The sequence below is a fragment of the Electrophorus electricus genome, chromosome 8, assembly GCF_013358815.1.
Source record: "Electrophorus electricus isolate fEleEle1 chromosome 8, fEleEle1.pri, whole genome shotgun sequence".
Lineage (NCBI taxonomy): Eukaryota > Metazoa > Chordata > Actinopteri > Gymnotiformes > Gymnotidae > Electrophorus > Electrophorus electricus.
Genome location: NC_049542.1, coordinates 12,912,880 through 12,934,882, shown reverse-complemented (window position 1 = coordinate 12,934,882; position 22,003 = coordinate 12,912,880). Strand labels below are relative to the sequence as shown.

Genomic DNA, 22,003 nt, shown 5'->3' with positions numbered 1-22,003 from the left:
AAAAAACACCGACTACAAGACTTATACGGAGACATATTAATACAAAATACGTTTGTGTTGAATCTCCTAAATTTCATGAGTGGTACTTAAAGTCAGTTATGATTGATTATGGACCCATTTTAGCCTTTCGTCTTCTCTTTTTGCCTGGGGAGCGCGGGGAACCAGACCCCTGATTTCCAAAACAAACCCCCACGTGCTCACAAACGTACATATAACGTTTCATTGAAATGACCAAAAATACATAATGTAAAAATGAAGGGAGTCCAATAGGACCTTGGTTTAAAACCTTCCCAACTCGTGTTGAATAAAACATTCAACACGGTTTGCTTTTACTACTTAAAACTTTTTTAAATAATCTATTTAAGACAAAACTGAACGCTTCACAAATCGTACATCTACTCAACCTTCTCCGAAATGTTGCATATTTACAGGATTACTAGGTAATTATAGCAACGATATTGGTGACTTGGGCTGGTATAGTGCGAGCGGTCACACAATAACTAAATCTACACAGAACACCACACACACACACACACACACACACACACACACACACACACACACACACACACACACACACACAAAGAAATGTGCTCACGCAGTGGAATTAAGATCTCCGACAGTACGTAGCTCGTCCCACTAATCTGACTGTAGCGCACGGGACGCCTCATTGTATCTGTCACCTATCCTGTCGCGCGCTCAAACCGAACGCAAAGACTGGGCTCCCGCGCAATTTTGTGACCGTAATAAGGAGTGGGAAGTGAAATTATGGAGCAGTAGGGGACTAAGTCTGCTAAGGAAAGACAAAAAGAAGCTATTAGTTTCGAAATTGTAATGTGGAAGGGTGAAGGAGCCTAACCTAAAATAAGTTGAAGACGTTTTCGTCACGGTGCTTCAGTGACTTTGTCAGAGTGGGTATTTTTGTGTTATTTGACTTTTAAGTTTTTGGAAATCCGTTTTTGCGTAAGAATGAAGAACAGGCGGACACCGTTAGGTTCATCCGGCTGGGAGACAGCTTTGCGTTTCAGCATTCTACTTTTGCACATGACTCCTTTATTCACTCACGGTAAGAAATGTCTGTAGACGAATTCACTCCACACCCTTATGAATATCTGTTAAAGAGCAATAGTAGAGAATATAACCAAGAGCGTTGTCTGGGTGTTTTTTACGTCGTCTTAAAGTAAGCGCGCTTTCAACACTCTAATGAAGTTCACTAGTTTCTAAGCGCGGACAACTCACGTTCTCTGTTCTCCCTAACCCTCGTTCTTTCTCTCCCCCCACGCACGCCGACATACTACGGAATTTCTTATTCAGTATATTTTCGTAGCCTTTGAAACTGCCCAGTCCCCATAATCTACATAACATAGACTATTCTCTTCTTTTTAAATCCTCCAGACACATCATCATTCCTTAGCGCTGTTGCTGCGCGACGGGACATCGAAGGAGGTCAGTGGGTTTGCTGCACTAGCTGACTGATTGTCACGCTAACACAGTTATCAGTTAACGTATTCATTTCTGCTATTATTATCCTGTGATCGTGTTGTGATCTAGATATTCATTTAGGATGCTCAATCTCAGACTGTCTGCTTTGGACACGAGCCAAGCACCCTGCACCTGCTCAGTCATTTGAATATGGTCATCTCATCTTTTGTTTTTTTTCAAGCGCAAAGCCTCTGTAGTGGAGTTTTTGAAGAGAGAAACACGCTCTTTCATCTCTTTACTTACATTTACATTTTTGGCATTTAGCAGACGCTCTTATGCAGAGCAACAAAAGTTCTTTGTCATATTCTCATAGAATGTATCCTAGCAATACAATAGTTTAGAGTTCAAGATACTGTTAAACTAGAATTCTGATGAAATACAGGAATTAGTGCTGATACCTAGAAGAAATGCAAAAATAAGTATAAACTCTATATCAGACCATGATAAGTGCAATAATAAACAATACCAACCAATGAGTACTAGAATTTGAGTTACTCAGCAATAGTTTGAAATTTCAGGTGCAGGATTAATGGTTGTTTGAATGTTCCACAAATAAAAAAGTCTTTTTTATTTCCTGGTGACTAACCAGCCCAAACCCTGTGGCTTCAGTAGATGTGCATGGCACGTCTATGAAATACACTTATGCTGAGTTCGTTTGAAATGTTACAGTTTCATGCCCACATGCTGGAACTCACTTTCTATCTTTCCTTACCTTCACTGGGAGTAAAGACATACTGTACTTTGCAAACATATAAACTTCCTAATAAATGCGTCTATATCAGGTCCACTGTTTATTCTAAGGTTATTCATTATAATGCTCATGTGAGCAGTGAAACCATGCATGAAATGCTTATGTGCTCATGTATGACATGGTGTCATGTAATATCCTGTCTCTGTGTGTAGCCATGCTGGGACACTGTGGGTGTGACTTTTCTCACCAAGACAGGACTGCTTTGATGGCCATGCAGTCGTATCCTGCTGAGGGGCAGGGGAAGGGGAGAGAAAGAGAGAAAAAGAGAGAGATTACTTCTGTTAATTCTGGAAACCAAAGTTGCAGTAAACAGGAACATGAACCTGTTCTTAGAACAGTTCTGCTTGCCATCTTAAGGCAAGGTCTTCTCTCCAGAGCTGTGCTGGCTGTAGTACAGAAGGCCATCTGCCACCGAGGTCTCCTGACAGTGGAGGCTGTCAAAGAGCATTAGTATCAGAGCACCCTGACTGGCCCGGCCGTCTGGAGCGCCCAGTGTGGGCTGACGGTGCATCGCCAGCATGAGCATGCTGCCGTGGTATGACCTGTTAGAGGCATACTGCACCTCTGAACATACTGCAGCACTGGACACACTGCAGCACTGCAAACACTGCAGCTCTGCACACACTGCATCACTTCACTCTCCAGCTATTGCAGCACTGTTCACACTACAGCACTGCACACACTGCATAGCACACACTACAGAACTGCACACACTGCACAGCACACACTGCACTGCACACACTGCACAGCACTCACTACAGCACCACACACGCTGCATCACCGCACACTCTCCAGCTACTGCGTTTCTGCACACATGTATTTTTAGCAAATGTTAACCAGTAGCTAGCTAATGAATAGAAGGCAGAGAATTCTGTTAAAGTTTCACTCCGTTCTGTGAGTGTAGAGTCCCCATTTGTGCTCTCTTCCACCTCATCTGCTACTCTACAGATTACACAAATGAGCTCTTTAGCTGCCATGGTTCAGAAAAATCATCTGTTCTGTTTAGCATTAGAACTGAGAGGTGCTTTTTACCCTTTTACATTGGCATTTGGCTGCTGTTTCAGCATGGTGGTGTGTTTGATCATTAAATTCTATACACATTGTTACTGAGTGCAAATGCATATTTGGGGAATAACATTTTAATTGTAATTTTGACACGATTATTGCATAATCATATGAAATGTTAACCTAGTTTGGTAAAAACATTTTAATTAAAATAAAGCTACTCATAAAGAATCCAAATATCTGTGTAAATGAGATTTCAACAGTAATAAACCTAACCCTAGTATGCCAAATGGCAAATGTAAATGGAATTATTGAATTTGAACTTTCATTTTGATCTCATATTTACACGTATGAGTGGAAATTTTATTTCAGACTCAGGAACTGTCACGCATTCCGTCAGCACCCACCCAGAATGTCACACACACACACCCACTAATGACACTCCAGAACCACGTCCCTGGTCCCAGTCACCCATTTACTGATCACTAATCACTAATCACTAATCACTAATCACACACACTTGTCCCTTGTTTCCTTCAGCTATTTGGTGCCACCGACAGGTACATTCCACCAGCAGCCTGTTAGCCTCTGTGCAGACAAGCTCCTCATCAGTTCTACAGATGGACTCTCTTTCCTGAACCCTATGTATGTGTTTTGTTTTTGTTAAAATAGGTTGTTGCAAATTAGCACTGAAAACAGGGGCTTTTATTAACATCTGAATGTTTGAAATGTATTCCTAAACGTTTGACAGGCAGTGTATATTCCCAGTCCACATATCCATCACACTTCTGCAGCAGTAAGCCTACGTTAGAATGATGGTGAATCCATCATTTAGATAGAAGTGTTTAGATAGAAGTGTTAAAGAAGCACAGATGAGGGTTTAGAAGCATCTGGGAAGCACAGACAAAGGTTTAGTCAGAACCGCTTGGGAAGCACAGATGAGGGCTCAGATAAAAGTGTTTGGGAAACACAGTCGAGAGTTTAGTTAGAGGTGTTTGGAAAGCACAGATGAGGATTTAGGTAGAGACATTTGGGAAGTTGGCATTCGTTTCTCAGCAGGTCTGGCATCACTATATGTCCGTCCGGCTTCACCCTGGCACACCCAAGTAGCCATGCACTATCACTGATGCCAACGCGGCAGGGCCCACCCCTCTGCGCACCCCCTGCCTGCTACTCTCAGTTCTCTATTTATAATATGCCACATGTCTGTTGGGTGTGTTAACATGCCACATGGCTTTTGGATATATGACATGCCATGTCTGTTGGGTTTGTGGATTTTTAAAGACTTAATATCAAAGCACACCCGCTGGTGATTTTGATGTCAGTTATGTAGTGGCAGTAAAGTAGAAGTTTGTAGTGTCAGACATGGACTAGAAAAGCACTTAACTGTATTCCTGTTTTTGAACTTATAAGGTGCTCTCATGCCGTGGTTTAGATAAGTATTCTTCAGTTGTGCAACTGGAGTGCTAGCTTTAGGTGGAGGTCTGTTCTGTACCTATATTGGATACATATTGGATACATACTGGACATACTGGATACAGCTAACCAGACTGTTTATGATTGGATTTCCTGAATAGTGTTTGTGGGTTTGTGTACTGAACTCCCTGATTTTTGTAGTAAACTCCCTGAAGGAGCATAGATAGAGTACAGGGTTGGAGAGACCTGCTTGCACCTGCTCTTAGATGTGCATTACATGGAGCTTCTATTTGCAAAATATACATCAGACCTGGTTATTAGCAAGTGTGTGTGAGAGAGACATGATATGATGGAGAAGAAGAGATGACTAGAGAAACTTGTCGTTGGCAAAAAAACATGTTTTAAAAACTGGGATCATAATTTCAATATGAAACATCTTTATTTATTTTCATGATTTGTGGTTTATAACATGACAAAAAGGCCAGGACGGTATCCATTTAAGAAGGCAGTGGGTGACTGAGCCTAAAACCCCTTACATTTACATTTACATTTATGGCATTTAACAGACGCGCTTATCCAGAGCCACTTACAAAAGTGCTTTGTCATTTACTCATAGAATATATCCTAGTACAGTACAGTAGGTTATAATCAAACATACCAGTGAACTAGAATACTGTAGAATACAGGGATGAATGCTGATACCTTACAATGAAAATGTCTAAAGGTCAAGTTTTCCTGTATACCTTCACACATGCACACATATTCTTCATTGGTGAGGTCATGAGAAAAAGGCTTAGACTGCATTTTTGTCTCTCTGTCCAACTGTCTTTCTAACTCCCTCTGACTGTCTGTCTCTCTGTCTCTCTCCCTTCCTCCCTCCCTCCCTCTCTCTACTTCCTCTCTTTATCTCCCTTTTGTCTCATTCAGCTTTCTGACATGCCTACTAATCAGGAAATAGAACACAATCTCACAGGCTTTGGCTCTGAAGTAGAAGGAGGTGGAGACAGAGTAGTGCACTCTCCTTCACTCCGTTAGGGGAAGTGTTTAAGTGTGCAGTGTTTTCTCTCATTCTCTCGTTCACACAGCCACCCCCCCCAACCATGCACAGAACTGTGAGATAGGTGTCTGCTCTCTCTCTATCTCTCTCTTGAATTCAAATAGCTTTGTTTGCATGAACTGTAATTGTCAAAAGTGCTAACAGACTAATTAATATTAAAAATAAGACTATGGAGAAAAAAGGAAAGAATATAGAATAAAAAATATATATAGAATAAAAAGCTTCACATAGACACCTGTAGCCTCATCTGCTTTAATATTTATATGTGATGACACAAACACACACACACTTTATATATGGGATTAGTTTAAGATGGTTTGATTTTTTTTCTCTAAGAGTATGCCAGTTATAAATGTGCTGATATTTTAGCACATTCAACTATCTCTCCTAAACCTAGCTGCAGCATATCATTGTTTCTTAGCATTTTCATATCAAAAGATGGAGTGTAGGTTTTTAAAGAGTGTAAGAAATCTTGTGTGAGGTTTATATATTTGGTACATGAGCAGAGAAAGTGTTACTCTGTTTCTGGTCCTCCTGAACTGACTGCATATTCACTCTTCTTTGGGCTTCCAGTGTTTCTCTCTCTCTGGTTTTGTTTCTTAACTTTTTGTACTGTGGTATTCTTTGACATATATAGAATATTCAAATAAAAGTATAAATGGGATTTAATGTGTCAGAGTGTAGTTACATTGTGAGAAATCACCCATAAAGAATTTTCAGTTTGAACAGTTGGAGGTGGTTCAAATGCTAATCCTCATTGGTGTGGCCATCTTGGGTGAGATGGTGGGAATGATGAAGCCCACAAGTGAATGAGAGGAACTGAAATGAGAGGGGGGACAGAGGAGGCTCTGTTCCACAGCCACTTTACACTGCACCTCAGCAACCAGTATGTGTGTGTGTGTGTGTGTGTGTGTGTGAGAGAGAGAGAGAGAGAGAGAGAGAGAGAGAGCAAGAGAGAGGGGCTGTGAATCTGTGTGCGTGGGTGTGCATGCGTCTATGTGTGTGTGTGTGTGTTTGTGTGTGTGTGTGTGTGTGTGTGTGTGTGTGTGTGTGTGTGAGAGAGAGAGAGAGAGAGAGCAAGAGAGAGGGGCTGTGAATCTGTGTGCATGTGTCTATGTGTGTGTGTGTGTGTGTGTGTGTGTGTGTGTGTGTGTGTGTGTGTGTGTGTGTGTGTGTGTGTGTGTGTGTGTGTGTGAAAGAGAGAGAGAGAGAGAGTGTGTGTGTGATGGGGGGATGGGGGGTTCGCACATCCAATTCCCAGTGAGTCCAGATTCAAGTATGAATACCCTGTGGCCACTGTGTATCACACTGCCAGTCCCACACTGACAGGGAGAAAGGGTGTGAGAGCATGGCCAACAAACAGAGTATAGGATCCATCCATCCATCCATCCATCCATCTGTCCGAGTCATTTGTTAAACTAACATACACACAGGTAATGCACGTGTGGACTGTTGTGTATGTGTGTTTGCCTGTAAGTGGGACAGTGTTAGAGAGCAGAGATGTGATTCTGTCCCACACTTCCAACATGGGGACATGGAGCAGAAAGCATTGTAGAAAGATTTCTTAGGTCATCATGCTTTTGCAGAGTGAGCAAAGGATTCCCTGAGGTACTTGTGTGTATGTCTTTGTGTGTGTCTGTAGGGATTTTCATCAACCCCTGACTCTTCCAGATTGACTACTGCAAGTGTCAGCCTAACAGCCTGTATCTTTAATCCTAATCTGAAGGATATCACAGGATGAGGAGAGTACATTAGTAAATCAGAGCTCCTAATCTCACAGCCACAATCTGATTTGAAAAGAAATCTGGAGGTTGCACATAGCAAAGCCTGTATGTATGTGCATGTATGTGTGTTAATATACTTGAGAAAATCATAAAGAGAATATGACAAAGAATGGGACATTGTGTGTGTGTGTGTGTGTGTGTGTTTATATTTGTTCTCTTTGTCTTTGTCTTCTTTTGGGCTGCAGAACTGCTGAATGTGCAATATAATGAGATCAGTGAAGGCTAGTGCCCTAATCCTAACCCTAGTGCACTCATCCTGTCTGGATTTATCTCAAAACTAGTCCCACTGTTCTTCCTAGTCAAAATACACACACACACACATGTGCACACACAAGCATACACATTTAAACATGTGCACACGTACACACACACACACACACACACAAACACACACACACATACAAACAGGTTTAGCATAAAAAAAGTTAGATTTAACATACACTTAGATTTCACATAACACAAAAAGTAGCAAACAATATTTATGAAAGTTTATTATTTTTACTTTTTTAACAATCAAACTGCTCAAATGAACCAGTTTATTCTTGATAGAGCAGGTCCCCCACATGGAGGCATCCATGTTTAAAATAGACTTAGTAAAGAATCTCTGAAACACCCAGGCCACTATGTGTCAGTATAATGGCTTTTATAATTTGACAAAGAATTATAGGAAAATGTCTTATTGCTCCTTTAAGTTTCAGTGTGGCACCTGTAGTGCAAACATATATTACTGTGTGTAGATGTGGGTTATAAACAGAGCACACTACTGTTTAGATGATATGTAGACAAGAACAGGTTCATTTACTATCAATTTGTTATTAAGTTATTATTTATAATGGTTAAATGGCTACCTTTAACTTGATTTTGTTCTCTGTTTGTAGGCAGTTCACTGCTGTTCAATGCCACCTGGTTAAACTCTTCCACCTCTGCTTTGAGAAGAGTGGCTTTTAAGTCTGCACTTCCTGGTGAAGCCACGGGCATTCCCCGGGCCCAGGTCCTTGTGCGTAAACCGCGTGAGGTGGAGGAGCCAGGCAGCGGCATCCCAGGTGAATATGGCACCTCGGCCAGCACCCCAGACTTCAGTGCTCACCTCAGTGAAGTGGAACAGTTGCCAGCCACGGCCGTGGGAGGCATGGGGGCTGGCCTGCCCACTCGCTCTGGCTCCCGAGCTCAGGGCAGAGCCCAGCTAGATTTCAAAGAGGAAGACACTGAGGAGAGTGCCCCTCACTGGCAGAGTAAAATACTAAAGGCTGATGGAAGTGTGCTGGCTCTCGACCAAGTTCAGCCAAGTGCTCTCGTGCCCACTCAACACCCACTGCACGTCCTCGGTAGTCCAGGTGATGGCCAGGTCATTAATGTGGGGTTCTACAAGCCTGACCAAGGTCATCAAATCGACACTCCACCTCCTCCTCACCCACAGGAGCTTCAGAGTAGAGACCCCACTTCTTGGACGTCGGATTTTTACGATTATCTCTCTCCTGACTACTCTATCACTGAAGTCTACCCTGATGAGGCCCTGCCCACTCCGGTCTACATGGAGGATGAAAATGTCTCCTCCAAACGCCAGCCCTTCGCTCCTGAGCACGGCATGTCCAGCTACAATCCAGCTGGACCTGTGGGGTCTGTGGATGCAGAGGATGGCTCAGCTTGTCTCCCTGGGTTCATGCGCAGAAACGGTACCTGTCAGTCACCATGTGACTCCTCCTCCAGTTATTGCTTCAATGGAGGGCAGTGTTACACAACTGGGGCTGGAGCCTTCTGCAGGTGAGAGGCATCATTCTCTCCCTCGCTCTTACTCTCTCCCTCTCTCTCTGTTATAAGTAAGAAAATAGTGATAAAATAAAAAAGTGACAACAAATTATAAAAACCTAGATGAAACAAAATCGGTAATGAAACCGTAGACATTAATAGGATACAAAATTATCATTATATACAGTGAGAGGTGTGGTGGATGTACTAGTGTTCTCATACTCCCAGTTGTGCTGTCTTTTCTCTGTTCCTCTCTCTTTCTTTCCCTGTTTCTCATTTTCTTTCACTCTCTCCGGGTCACTCTCAGCAACAAATGGGAACACAGTCAAATGAGACCATATGACTCAAATGAGATCATATTTCCAAAGTGTCTATTAGCAACATTGGCACCTAAACGGACTTTAGCTTGATGACTGCAATTTTCAGATGTTGGAGTATGTTTTCCGCATTCAGTCTTCTTTTTGATATTAATGGCTTTACTGAGAAGTTCAGTGCTGCTCTCATAAACATTCCCCAAATACCCCCCCCCCCCCCCACACACACACACACACAGAAAAAGACACATTCTGGACACAGTGGTATACTGATCGCAATCCTTCATTCATGAAAGATCGTGGATTTGGATCAAACCAATCTGAGCCTGAAGAGAAGACTGTTACTTCCTAATTTTTGGAAGAGTAGGATTATGCAAGAGTATGATAAAACTCCCAAACCTTGCAGCACAGTACACTTATAAAACAGTGAAGTATTATACGTCAAGCAGCACAAACCAATAATAACTATGTCTGGGATGCATCACAATTAGACTATAGAGAAAGTATAAACATTACTAACAATTATTCTACATCTTATAAACATTATCATCATTGAATTGTTACATCCCTGACAATATGAAAGACTCCAGACAGTAAAGTTACATTTTTAAAGATGCTTATTTAAATAAAATGTAGATTCTTCAGGTAATGGAAAAGATTTGTTCAGCAGCGAGAGAGAGAGAGAGGGAAAGCCCATATAGAGAGGTTTGACCCGGTCTACTAAATGCTCCTAAACAGGTGCCACCACTCAGTACCTGCAGGTACACAGACAGCTGAAGAGACACCAACAACAACAAGTACAGCAGATGTAACAGAATAATTAGTGCATCTGGTCAAAAAAAAAAAGAGGGAAAAAAAGGTTTTCCTGAAGAGAACAGATGTTAATCTTAAAACCCTTTGCACAGTAGCTGGTCTCATGTAGGAAGGCTTTTGTTGACATTTTACAGAAAGAATTAAAGAGGGCAGCACTGGAGTAGCCGTCTGTTGTCAGACACGCCCCCACACCCCACGCAGACACACCCCGGTACCCTGTGCAGACACACTTCCACAACCTGCTCAGACACTCCTCCACACCCTCGAGAACACTTTCTTGTTTTTGTGTCTTTTTTTTTATTATCAAACTCAGATTTTACTTTTTTATATTTTTTATATTTTCATCAACCCCTGACTCTTCCAGATTGACTACTGCAAGTCTCAGCCTAACAGCCTGTATCTTTAATCCTAATCTGAAGGATATCACAGGATGAGGACAGTACATTAGTAACTCATTATTTTAATGCACTCAAAGTTCTATACATGCATAAAAATAATTTTCTATATCCTGTAATTCATCATAAATACACTGTATCATAAAGAAACATACAGTATCATAAAGAAAAACAGCAAAACATTTAGAAATACAGAATACGGGGAAGAAAATATTGTAGGCAGCATACAAGAGACTTCTTTGAAGAAAAAGGCACTGCTAATTAGGGTATCTAAATGTTTAGAACATTTTAAAACAATATTTATTCAGCACTCCACATAAAAATAATCCACTGACCCTCAATACACACAGGGATCTGGGCTATGCACTAGATTGTGTTACTGTTTATTTCAAACTTATGTTTTTTATTCATTCATTCCCTTGCTGCTTTCCATGCTAGGCTGTTCTAAAGGTGTTGCAATTATTCGGTGGAAATAAAAATACTGAAGTAAGAAATAATTATTATGAAGAAACACTTTGCGTCTTGTTCTTGTTCCTGTCCTGCAGAGCTAGTAAAGTATTTCCAAAGTGAGTGATGAATCACACTCTTCTCTGGAGCCCTTCTCCATTTTTGTGAACATATAATAGTGAATCATATTAACTATAAGGATGGTTATTATTATCATGCCTGAACCTTTCAAGCCATGACACTCCTATTTACAGTAGCCCATCTACTGTGCCGTCCACAGGACAGAAGCACCATTTCTGCAGCTGTATTCCAAAAAGTGCAGAAACAGGCTCTGCAATAACAATAAAGCGTGTGTGTGTGTGTGTGTGTGTGTGTGTGTGTGTGTGTGTGTGTGTGTGTGTGTGTGTGTGTGTGTGTGTGTGTGCACATGCACTGGAATGATTTGCCTTTGTTCTCAGTCTTGGCAAAAACTCACACATGCTCAGGGGCAACCACACACACACACACATGCACACATTTGCTGGGAAATGGAATAGTACTAGTTGTCCTATCAGGGAAGTAGACTGTGATAATTAATCTTGTGTGACTTTCATTCTCTCTAACTTTCTCTCTCTCACACTCTTCTTCCATCTCCCTCTCTCCTTTTCTGGTTCCTCTGTCTATACCTTCTATCACTCTCTTTCCCTCTTTCTCTCTTGCCTCTGCAGTTGTAACCTGCAGAACTACACCTGGAGCAAAGGAACCAGGTGTGAGTCTGTCATTACTGACTTCCAAGTGATGTGCTTTGTTGTGGGAGGGGTGTCGGCCACGGTGCTTCTCCTCTTTATGGTAATCGTGTTCTTCTCCAAGAGGCTCCATCTACTAAAGATGGAAAACAGACGACTTCGCAAACGGAGGTTTGTAAATGTGTATACACACACCCCTCCACTCATGCATAGTATTCTAGCTGTTCCCAGGATATGCACTCTTCTGGATGGAGATCTCAGATGTTGTTCCTGGGATCTGCTGGAGCCATTCTCCCAGTAAGGGGGTCACAGTCCCTAGTGCTCCAATTACTCCTGGAACCATTTTTGTCTTCTCCTTCCACATCTTTTCTAGCTCTTCTCTCAGCCCTTGGTATTTCTTGAACTTTTTGTCTTGTTCCTGATGTTATTGGGATTGATACATGTATCAGTACAGCTTTCTTTTTTATCCATCACTATGTCTGGTTGTTTATCCATTACCATTTTGTCTGTCTGTATCTGAAAATCCTACAGGATCTTAGCATGGTCATTCTCCACCACCTTCTGGGTTGTATCCCACTTTGACCTTGGAACGTCCAGCCCATACTTAGCACAGATGTTTCTGTATACAATGCCGGTTATGGCAGTCCATGCACACTCTGCGTGCTAGCATCTTGCATGCCATTGCTATGTACTAGATTGTCACAGTGTGAGTCTGGAGTACTGCCTGGTGTGGTAGATCCCAGCCTCTATTGAGCTTGTATTCAGAGCTTGTTCCTGTGCTGCCATGATTAGTGCCTCCATGCTGTCTTTCAATCCAGCCCTTTCCTGCTATTGGTAGGATTTCTCTATATCAGTCTTTGTTGGTATTTGGCTGCAGCTGTAATACACCACACACACACACACACACACACACACACACACACACACACACACACACACATACACACACACACACACACACACACCACACACACACACACACACACACACACACATATATATATATATATATATATATATATATATAATAAAATGCTATCTACATATAGATAGTATTGTCTCATTATTTGAATGTGATATATTGGTGGTAAGTCTAATGTTCCTAATTTTATCATTAGAAAACTTGCAAATTGATAACATGACAGGGTGTGGGTATTGGTGTCCTGTTAATGATCTTAGATAGATGAGACTGTCTAGCCCTACTTAAAGTTAGTAGAAAAGCTTTGTTTCTAGCTCTCTTAGAACAGAAGTTTGTTTTTTCTTTCTCCATGTACAGCTTGGCTCTCTTTTTAGGGCTCTTACTGTCATGGTGTTTCAGCAGTGGTGTTGACCAAAGTCTTCGTAGTCTTTAAAGTCTTCTTAGCATTCATAACATTCAAACCTTTTAGATTGAAATGATCCAGTACAATGTCCACTGAATCTGCACTTATGGATGATATCATAGTTGTAGGATTCATGAACTGATCACAAGTACTCTTGTATATGTATCTTTATTGAACAAAAGCAGAGCTGGAGAGCTAGAGAAAACACAAAAATGGTCAGAGTGATAAACCATTAACAGTAATGTTACAAATGGCAAGACCATTCATAATGACCAAATCCAGAGTGTGTATCTGAGTGTATAGGTTCTCTAACATGCAGCAAAAGACCAAAAGCAGAAAGTTGTTTGGCATTATTTTCTTTGGTATTGTCTACATGGATCAGTATTTATGATGATTCGGGCTTAATTGATTGAAATAACTGACAGTGTTTCAGTGAAATTATCAGTGTACTTTGCAAAGTATTTTGGAGATCTGTGAATTATTAAAAATGGGATTCAAAGAGCACCCTTTGTTATAAAACTGGAATTCAAAAGAAAGAAAGAAATCAAGTGAAATCTGTTTGCACTGTAATTTCTCTTTGAATACAGCACCCAGTTGACCTCCTTTCTTTATAGTTCTACATGTGTTCATGTGTTTTTTTGGTTTTTTTGGGGGGTGGGGGGTTTGTCTCATTGAGAACAAAGCATGTTATAGAGAGTGGAGCGAGTAGAGGAGTGCGGCAGTCAAGAATAAAACACAGAAGAGGAGCTCACAATATTCCTGTTTTTGAGTGTGTGTGTGTGTGTGTGTGTGTGTGTGTGTGTGTGTCTGTTCCTCTGTCAGCAGAAGCAGGCCCCAGTCGGAGCAGCACATTGACACCTTCTCTCTGTCCACCGCTGCTGATGGCTCACAGGCAAACGTAAGGAAACCATGTGACTCTCTGCCTAACTCCTCCCCTGCCCACACCTTGGCTTACTATGATAACATTATCTGTCAGGTAACTTTTCCTCTCCTCGCTTTCCCTCTCTTGTCCTTCAGTATATTGGTGCAAGTGGTAGTTCTACTTGCTCAGCTTTCACTCTGTCTCTGTATGCAGGGTGCCCTTCTCATTAGCCTGCATAATCTGTAAAACCTGAATTTTCCACTTGCCACCATATGGCTGTGCATGGGAGTTTGTGGTCTCTCTCTGTCCCTATCTATCTATCTCCTGAAAGAAAAGTGGGATAGTTAGAGATGCCTTGCTCTGAACATTGGGGTAATAAGAGATGGCCTGCATCCTCTTTACCCTTCCATTTTCTCTTCCTTGTTTTATTGGCTCTGTTGTGTATCACAGACACCTCACTGGCACCCCCGTGTTCTGGGTGGCCATATGAGGAACTGCAGCCTGAATGATACCCTGCCTTTGATGTTTGTATTTCTTTCACCTTGTTTATACAACAACACATAACAATGGGAATGAAGGGGAGGGTATAAGGGTCCCACAGGAAGACCTGTGTAACCACTGAGGTGAAAGTGTAACATAATCAGAAGTAACATTGTTGACAGGTCACACCAATTCAGAGGAGTCTATTTAGAGTCTATCCAGAGTTTGGTCCCGAGTGTGTGTTATGCCGTTCTCTCTCTGTTATCAGATATCAAGATTGTAAGTTAATATTCTTCAGAGGTAGAGTTAGGAAGACCTGTAAACTTATGATGCCTTCTATGGTACTGAAGAGCTTATGTGTGGTTTTGATGGTATGACGGACTCTCCCACCCTGCCTCATAGAAAACCATGAGCCAGTACACTTGGGAGTGTAAATCCAAAGAAGAGCTGAGCGGTGAGGTAAGATGACGAGCTATTCGGGCCCTCGGCTCTCTGCTGCACCTCACTAACCCTGAAACATGGCTGGTTGTCATGCTTCTTGACACTCTGTGCTTCCGCACCAACACCCAGTCATGGCTCTTTGTCCTGCATCTCTCCTACTCCAAGGCCACCATCTTGGCTCAGACCTCTGCTCCTCCTCCTAGCTGATGTTCAGTCTTCTGGACTGTAATCCATGAAATTTTCATCTTTAACAACCTAGCATAATAAAAGATGCTCTTCTTGCTCTGTCCACTGCGCCTTAGCCTTGCTTTCACTCCTTCCATTCAAGGATACTTGTTTTTTCAAGAGACGAACAGGAAGCTGCCAACATCAAGACCAGAGAACTCGTCACAAGGCAAAGAGCACTTCAACCATCAACCAACACCAAAAGGCTGTAAGACCCACGTCCAACGTGAGACCCAAAACATCCATGAATATGTCCAAGCAATGCCTCCCAAGGATGAGCTGATGAGGGAGTGCCTCAGTCAGATGGGGGATGTGGTTACCTTGGAAACAGACATAGAATGACTACTGACATATAGTGGTTGGTGGCTGACAGTCCTATCACGGCAGCACAAGATCAAGCATTAAGCACTAGATTGATCGAATAAGGGCTGACACCAGAGAAGACTGCAAAGGAGTATCTGAGACAATACAGTACCTAGGAGCAGGATGCAAGTTACTTGCAGGGAAAGCATACACTAAGACACAATCAAGTTGTTTGGATCCTAAACAGGAACATATGATCGTCATATGAGCTGGACACCCCCAAGTACAAATGGGAGAAATTACAAATTATAGTAGTGGAGAACAACTAGGCTAAGAACCTCTAGATACAGACACATAAACAAGTAGTGGCAAACCAACCACACATCATGATAGTAAAAAACAGCTGTGGTAATAGATGTGGCCCAGGACTCATGTGATGGAAACATCCAAAGGAAGGTATATGAAAATTTGGAAAAATACCAGGGACTGAAAGAAGCAATAGAGAGAATGCAGAACTTCGTCACAGTGGTGATAGGGGCACATGGGGCTGTGACCCCTAAGCTGGAGGAGAGACTCCAGTAGAGCCCATGACAACATCAGTCTCAGTCTAGAAGAGCACAGTCCTAGGAAGAGTGAAAATACTGCAACACACCCCCAAACTCCCAAGCTTTTGGAAGAAGTCCCAAACAAACATATTAGTACCCTCTGGAAGGGTATGACAGGAATTATAAACATAGTTTATTTCATATCTTTCTGTTCTTCCATAAATGACTGAGCTACTCTGTCAGTTTAAAGTTGTTTCTCCTCATCCTCTGTACTCTTGCCTTCTTTGTGGATTTGTGCAGGAATTCCACAGCTGGCACGTTACTAATCAGCCCATGCACACAGTAGCTTCAAATGGGATAATGCATTTCCTGCTGTGAGCAAAGCTAATACATCACCATGACAGCAGTGCTGCCTGCTGCATACTGATCCATATAATTTAGTGACCAGGGTTCATCACATGAAGTACTGCTTCTGTCCTGCACTATTAGCAATGCCATAGTGTTTAGGTTTGCCATTTTATGGCATTTGACTTACAGATATGACTGAAAACAATTTGAGCAGCTCAGGGCCTTGCTCATGGATCCACCAGCCACAAATAGAAGCAGCATATTGTGCTGTTTAGTAAGCCAGTGTTTAGGCTTCTGTAAGTTCTGGCCTGGGATCAGTATTGCACTGAATCCAAAGGCTTTTCCAATAGTGCCAGAGAGTTAACGTCATCATCTCCTTTCATGCTCTCAAGGCAGGTGACAATGTCTCTAAAGTTGATTTATTAAATAAACATTTCTCTCATGTCCTCATATGCCTGCAGCCTGTGTGGAGCACATGTGACAGAAACAGAAAACTGCACCTGCGAGACTGTATACTGATTTCTTTTGGATTCTTTAACTTTGTCTCAATTGTGTCACCGGGGCTTTTTTTGAATGTTGGTCAGGTACTGTTGTAGGGTAACTGTATATATTTATAGCATTATGCTGGAAGATTGTGTTTGAGCAATTATTTTATGAGTTATAATGCATTATAATGGGGAGTGTGGGGAGTGGGTGTATATTGAGCCCTATGTGCATTTCAGTTTGCATGTGTGTGTGTGTGTGTGTGTGTGTGTGTGTGTGTGTGTGTGTGTGTGTGTCGGGGGGCGGGGGACTCCTCACAGGATGACACTGGCAAACAGGAGGAACCAGTCCAGACACCCACTAAGGAGGACGAAGCTCTGAACATCCAGAACTCACTGACACCCAAAGATGAGGACAGCAAGGCCAGCTGCGAGGATGCCGAGGAGGTAAAGTCGCTGCAGAATAACATTATGTAGTACTGCCCTCCGGCCACAGGCTGGAGCTGTAATGGCAAGCCGCTAGCCCCCTTCACACCACTGTACAAGCCCTGATAATACTGCAGTACAAACCAAGCAAGCCAAGGTTCTAAGCATGCACTGCATCTCTGCTGCTAGACCCAACCTGCTTCTGATGCTTTCATGCCATGTGATCAGCTAGCGTGTAGCCTATGCAGCGGAGTTTTCTGCTGGCACAGTGAATGCCTGTGTAACTGGACGCGCGTGCCAGAGGCACATCAGTGCTGCCACTGTCCTTTTCCTCCTTGCTTGCTGCCACTGTCATGCTCTGTCATGCTGCATCATGCTATGTTATTGCAGTGTCGCACTGTGTTATGCTAAATCACACAGCCTCTCACACCCACAAGTTAGTCTCTCTACTCACCCCCAAACACCTCCAGCCTCAGCCACTGAGAACTACTCACCCTTAAACACCTCCAGACTCTAGCCACTGAGAGCAACTTACTCTTAAAAACCTCCAGCCACTGAGAGCTACTCACCCCCAAACACCTCCAGCCACCGAGAGTTACTCACCACCAAACACCTCCAGATTCCAGCCACTCAGAGCTACTCACCCTCAAACACCATACTGTCTTGCCTTATTCCTGTTCAGCATGCATTGGTGTTCTATTGTAGGACACAAACAAAAAAAATATTTATGGGGGAAATATCAAAGAAACATAAATGTATATCTAACAGCACAACTCAGCAGCTTTGATGTTCTTTTGAATAAAACAGTGAGTAGGCCTATGTGTAAATATATATTCATATACTCCATGGGTTGATATTGCTATACAGTATTATCGACTAGTAAGAACACTGTGTTGTTTTTCATTGATGTGATTCCTATTTTGTTTGACGTATTTGAGATTTTTTGTACCATTTTTTTAAAATATAGACAATGAAGGGTGATGAAAGCAGAGCTTGCTGGAATAAATAATTTTGACAGTACCGAGCTAGTCCCAGTGTGTTCCTGCACTTCTCCTTACGTGCCGTTCTCTCCTTCTGTCTACTTCTCTCTCCTGAAGTGTCATGCTTATCTCCTGTGCATGGCTTACACATTCCCGAGCTGCTGCTAACTGTCCTGAATCCACTGCCCACTGTTGTAAAAATGCTAGGTCATTTTTACTAGATCATTTTCCCACTGCCAGAGAGACTCCTTTTGCACTGCAACAGCTTTGGGTACAAAGCTGAACTTTGAGAGCACAGATTTAACATGATAGTGAAAAATTTGGATTCAAATACAAGGTGATTGGCAGATTATTTGGAATTTAAATACTGCACACAAAAAAAATTATTACTGAACGTCAGTGAGGATGTGCATGTACGATTACATGCACATGGTGCACAACTGACAGTTTGCAGATAGACTTATTTCTGCCAACATTTTTAATTCAGTAAATATGATTTGGAACAAGCTTTCTACCTAAACCAGATTTGAATTTGATAGCCAAATTTGCTGTCAGCTGCTATAAATGAAACACTCGACAGTTTTCATGGCCACTCTTGATACACTCTAAGCTGGTATTAACTCTACCTTCATGCTATTTATCTGAGTCCATGGAGGGCCACACTATCTACAGGTGATCATTCCAACCACATCTTTTATCTTATTTTACTTCATTTGATAATCTTTGAATTTGAAGTTGGATTCAATTCAGTTAGATTCAGATTCAAAATCAAGTAAATCACATTCTTAAATTTGCCATAGTACACGTCAGCTCTGAATGGTTACAACAACCGGAGAACAGAAAACACTATGGGCCATGTTATGTACCCAAATTTGTATATGCACATCACTCCATTGATCCATAACCTCTGAACATAACCCATGATCCTTTACCTGCTACAACTGGACTCTACAGGTGTATCGTCTTAAGCTATTATGACATCTAAGTTATTACACAAACACCAGCAGCAAATAGAAATCAGCTTGGTGCATATTAAAAGCAAAACATTCAGGTCAGAATTGCCCAAAATAGTGCAAGCTCTTACCATTCCAGCAGGAGCTAGTGCTTAATTCAAATAGAGCAGCATTAACTAGAGCAGTATTAACTCAACTATGGGTCCTCTTCTCAGTGAGGTTAAAGGAATACTTCTTCATTTTTTAACCAAACATCTATAGTGAATGGTTGATTACCAATGACAATAATTTTGGTTCATTTTTCTGGAATTAGAAAAGAACACAAAACTCACTGACTTTTACAGTTGTCCAAAATTTCTTGGTATGCTGAAGCATTAACATTTCCCTTCATTGGAAACAATTGAGGCCAACCCCTGAAAAACAACCCCATGCCTTCTCTACCAAACTTAACAATTGGCACAATACAGTCAGGTAGGTAACATTCTTCAGGCATTCATCAAACCCAGACTTGTCCATCAGACTGCCAAAGAGAGAAGCGTGATTTGTCACTCCACAGAATACATTTCCACTGCTCCAGAGTCTAGTGGCGGTGTGCTTTACACCACTCCATCCAATGCTTGGCATTGTGCTTAGTGATATAAGGCTTGTATGCAGCTGCTCGGTCATGGAAACCTATGCCATGAAGCACCCTGTGAGTAGTTTTTATGCTGATGTTAATGCCAGAGGAGATTTGGAACTGCAATTATTGAGTGAGTAGAGCATTGGCAACTTTTACGATCTGCCACATTGTGGCTGAGTTGCTGTGACTACTGAATGCTTTTACTTTTCAATAATACCACTCAAAGTTAACCATGGAATATCTAGGAGGGAAGAAATTTCTTGAACCATCTTGTTGCAGCGGTGGTATCCAATTACAGTATCATGCTCAGATTCAATGAGCTCTTTAGAATGATCCATTCTTTCAGAAATGTTTGTAAAGACAGACTGCATGGCTAGGTGATTTATTTTATACACCTGTGGCAACGGGACTGAATGAAACACCTAAATTCAATGATTATGAGGTATATCCCAATATTTTTGTCCATATAATGTGTTATAAATGCTATAGATAGATTAGGTTGAAAAACACTGAAATATACCTCCAATAGTAAATGTGACTAGTATGAAAATTTTTCACCCACCCCTAGTCCACCCTTATGTAATATTACTGATAGTTCAGGAAATGCTAATAAAAGTGCTTTAAAACATTTTTCACTATATTACAATATTGCCTTTTTAACATAGTATATGTATTTTGTCCATAAGATTTTATGCTTTATTTGTTTATATTTTTCCTCTGTGCATAAATCTGCATACATATATAACGTTCTCATCATTTTCTATGGTTTGTATGGTTTGAGTCATATGTGTATACCATGTGTCTGGTGCGTTTTGTGCTTGTGTCTCTCTGTGTGTTTGTGCCAATGTGTTCAGGGTGTTGCGACCATTGATCTGGAGCTTCTCCTCCCTAAAGAAGTGGAGATGCACCCTGAGTCCAGCCCTCAGCATCACCCCAATGTTTCCCTCTGTAAGATACCCCAAAAGTCTCCTGTGCTCCACCGACCACCAGGAAGATCTGGACAAGGAAGGCCCCTCTCGCAGGTCTACCCCAGAAGAGGCTCCGAGCCTGGGTACAGCCCCGTCAGCACTCGCTCCCTCCCACACCTGCACCTAAGTACAGCCAGCCCTCACCTGGAGAAGCCCAGCACACCATAGCGGGTTGAGAAATTTCAGTAGTGTGCCTGATGATACCACTGGAGCCTATGGAGATGCAAGAATGTCCTGTCCAGCATCCAGCCCCATCTAACCCTAACCAGACACATACGAGAGAAATAGCAGCAAGTGAACAGTTAACATAAAACGCTTTTGTAAGAACATAAAATTCTGAAGCATTCATGTGTACATTCCCTCTGCATATGAATAGGCCATGAGTGGAACAAACATGTGACTTCACCTGCAAACAGGACAAAGACACAGATATGCTTACTCCAGTGACATCACCATCATTACTCCCTACAAACTTGATTTTTATGCCGCGATCTCAGTATCTCAGTTATGCCACAAATAATTGTACAAACGCACAAATGAAACAGTCTGTAAATATTCAGGGTAATGTGTATAGATCACTTATTATTTTGGACCACTAATTAATTAATTACTTAATGTGCTTTTTCATGTTTTTAATCTCAAATTAATATTTTTCATATAGAATAAAGGATATTAGGATTTTGTTATTCCTTAATGAGACTGGTTCTATGGTCAAAATAATCATGAAATACCTTACTAATTTCCTGCTATAAAATGTATATTTAAAAAAAAAAGCCAAAGCCAAAGATATACCCCAGATTTGTTTAGATTTTAGATTTGTACAATCCACCAACATCTGATCAAGGCTGGAAGGTCCTGTGTAAACACAGCTCACCTAAACTGCAGAATGCACTGGACACAGGGGTCCTGTATGAACACAGCTCACTTAAACTTCCAACACTCTGCATATGTTATACATAAGTGTTACACATTAGTGTTTTGACATGTGTTGCTGTAGACTACAGGTTCTCTGTGCTCAAGCTGATAGTGTCTCCCAGAGAGAAAGGTGGGTCTCTGCCTCTCCCGTCATCAGAACGAGTGAAAAGTGCAGGAACTGCCATGCGTCAACTCCAGA

General features: G+C 41.8%; 1 protein-coding gene across 6 annotated transcripts; it reads left to right on the top strand.

Annotated features, from left to right (window-relative positions):
- Positions 1 to 619: 619 nt before the first annotated feature.
- cspg5b (chondroitin sulfate proteoglycan 5b) lies at positions 620 to 21,583 on the top strand. Of its 6 annotated transcripts, none has more exons than XM_027014931.2 (9): positions 620 to 1,066; positions 1,396 to 1,446; positions 8,374 to 9,256; positions 11,918 to 12,106; positions 14,083 to 14,155; positions 15,002 to 15,058; positions 15,369 to 15,473; positions 17,265 to 17,390; positions 20,776 to 21,583. In XM_027014931.2, the coding sequence occupies exons 1-9, from the start codon at positions 970 to 972 to the stop codon at positions 21,055 to 21,057; spliced, it is 1,863 nt and encodes a 620-aa protein (XP_026870732.2). In that variant the 5' UTR covers positions 620 to 969; the 3' UTR covers positions 21,058 to 21,583. The 6 variants fall into 6 exon arrangements, with proteins under 6 accessions (XP_026870732.2, XP_026870731.2, XP_026870733.2 ...); XM_027014930.2 differs by having other exon boundaries at positions 14,080 to 14,155; XM_027014932.2 differs by lacking the exon at positions 15,369 to 15,473 and having other exon boundaries at positions 621 to 1,066; positions 14,080 to 14,155.
- The last annotated feature ends 420 nt before the right edge of the window (positions 21,584 to 22,003 follow it).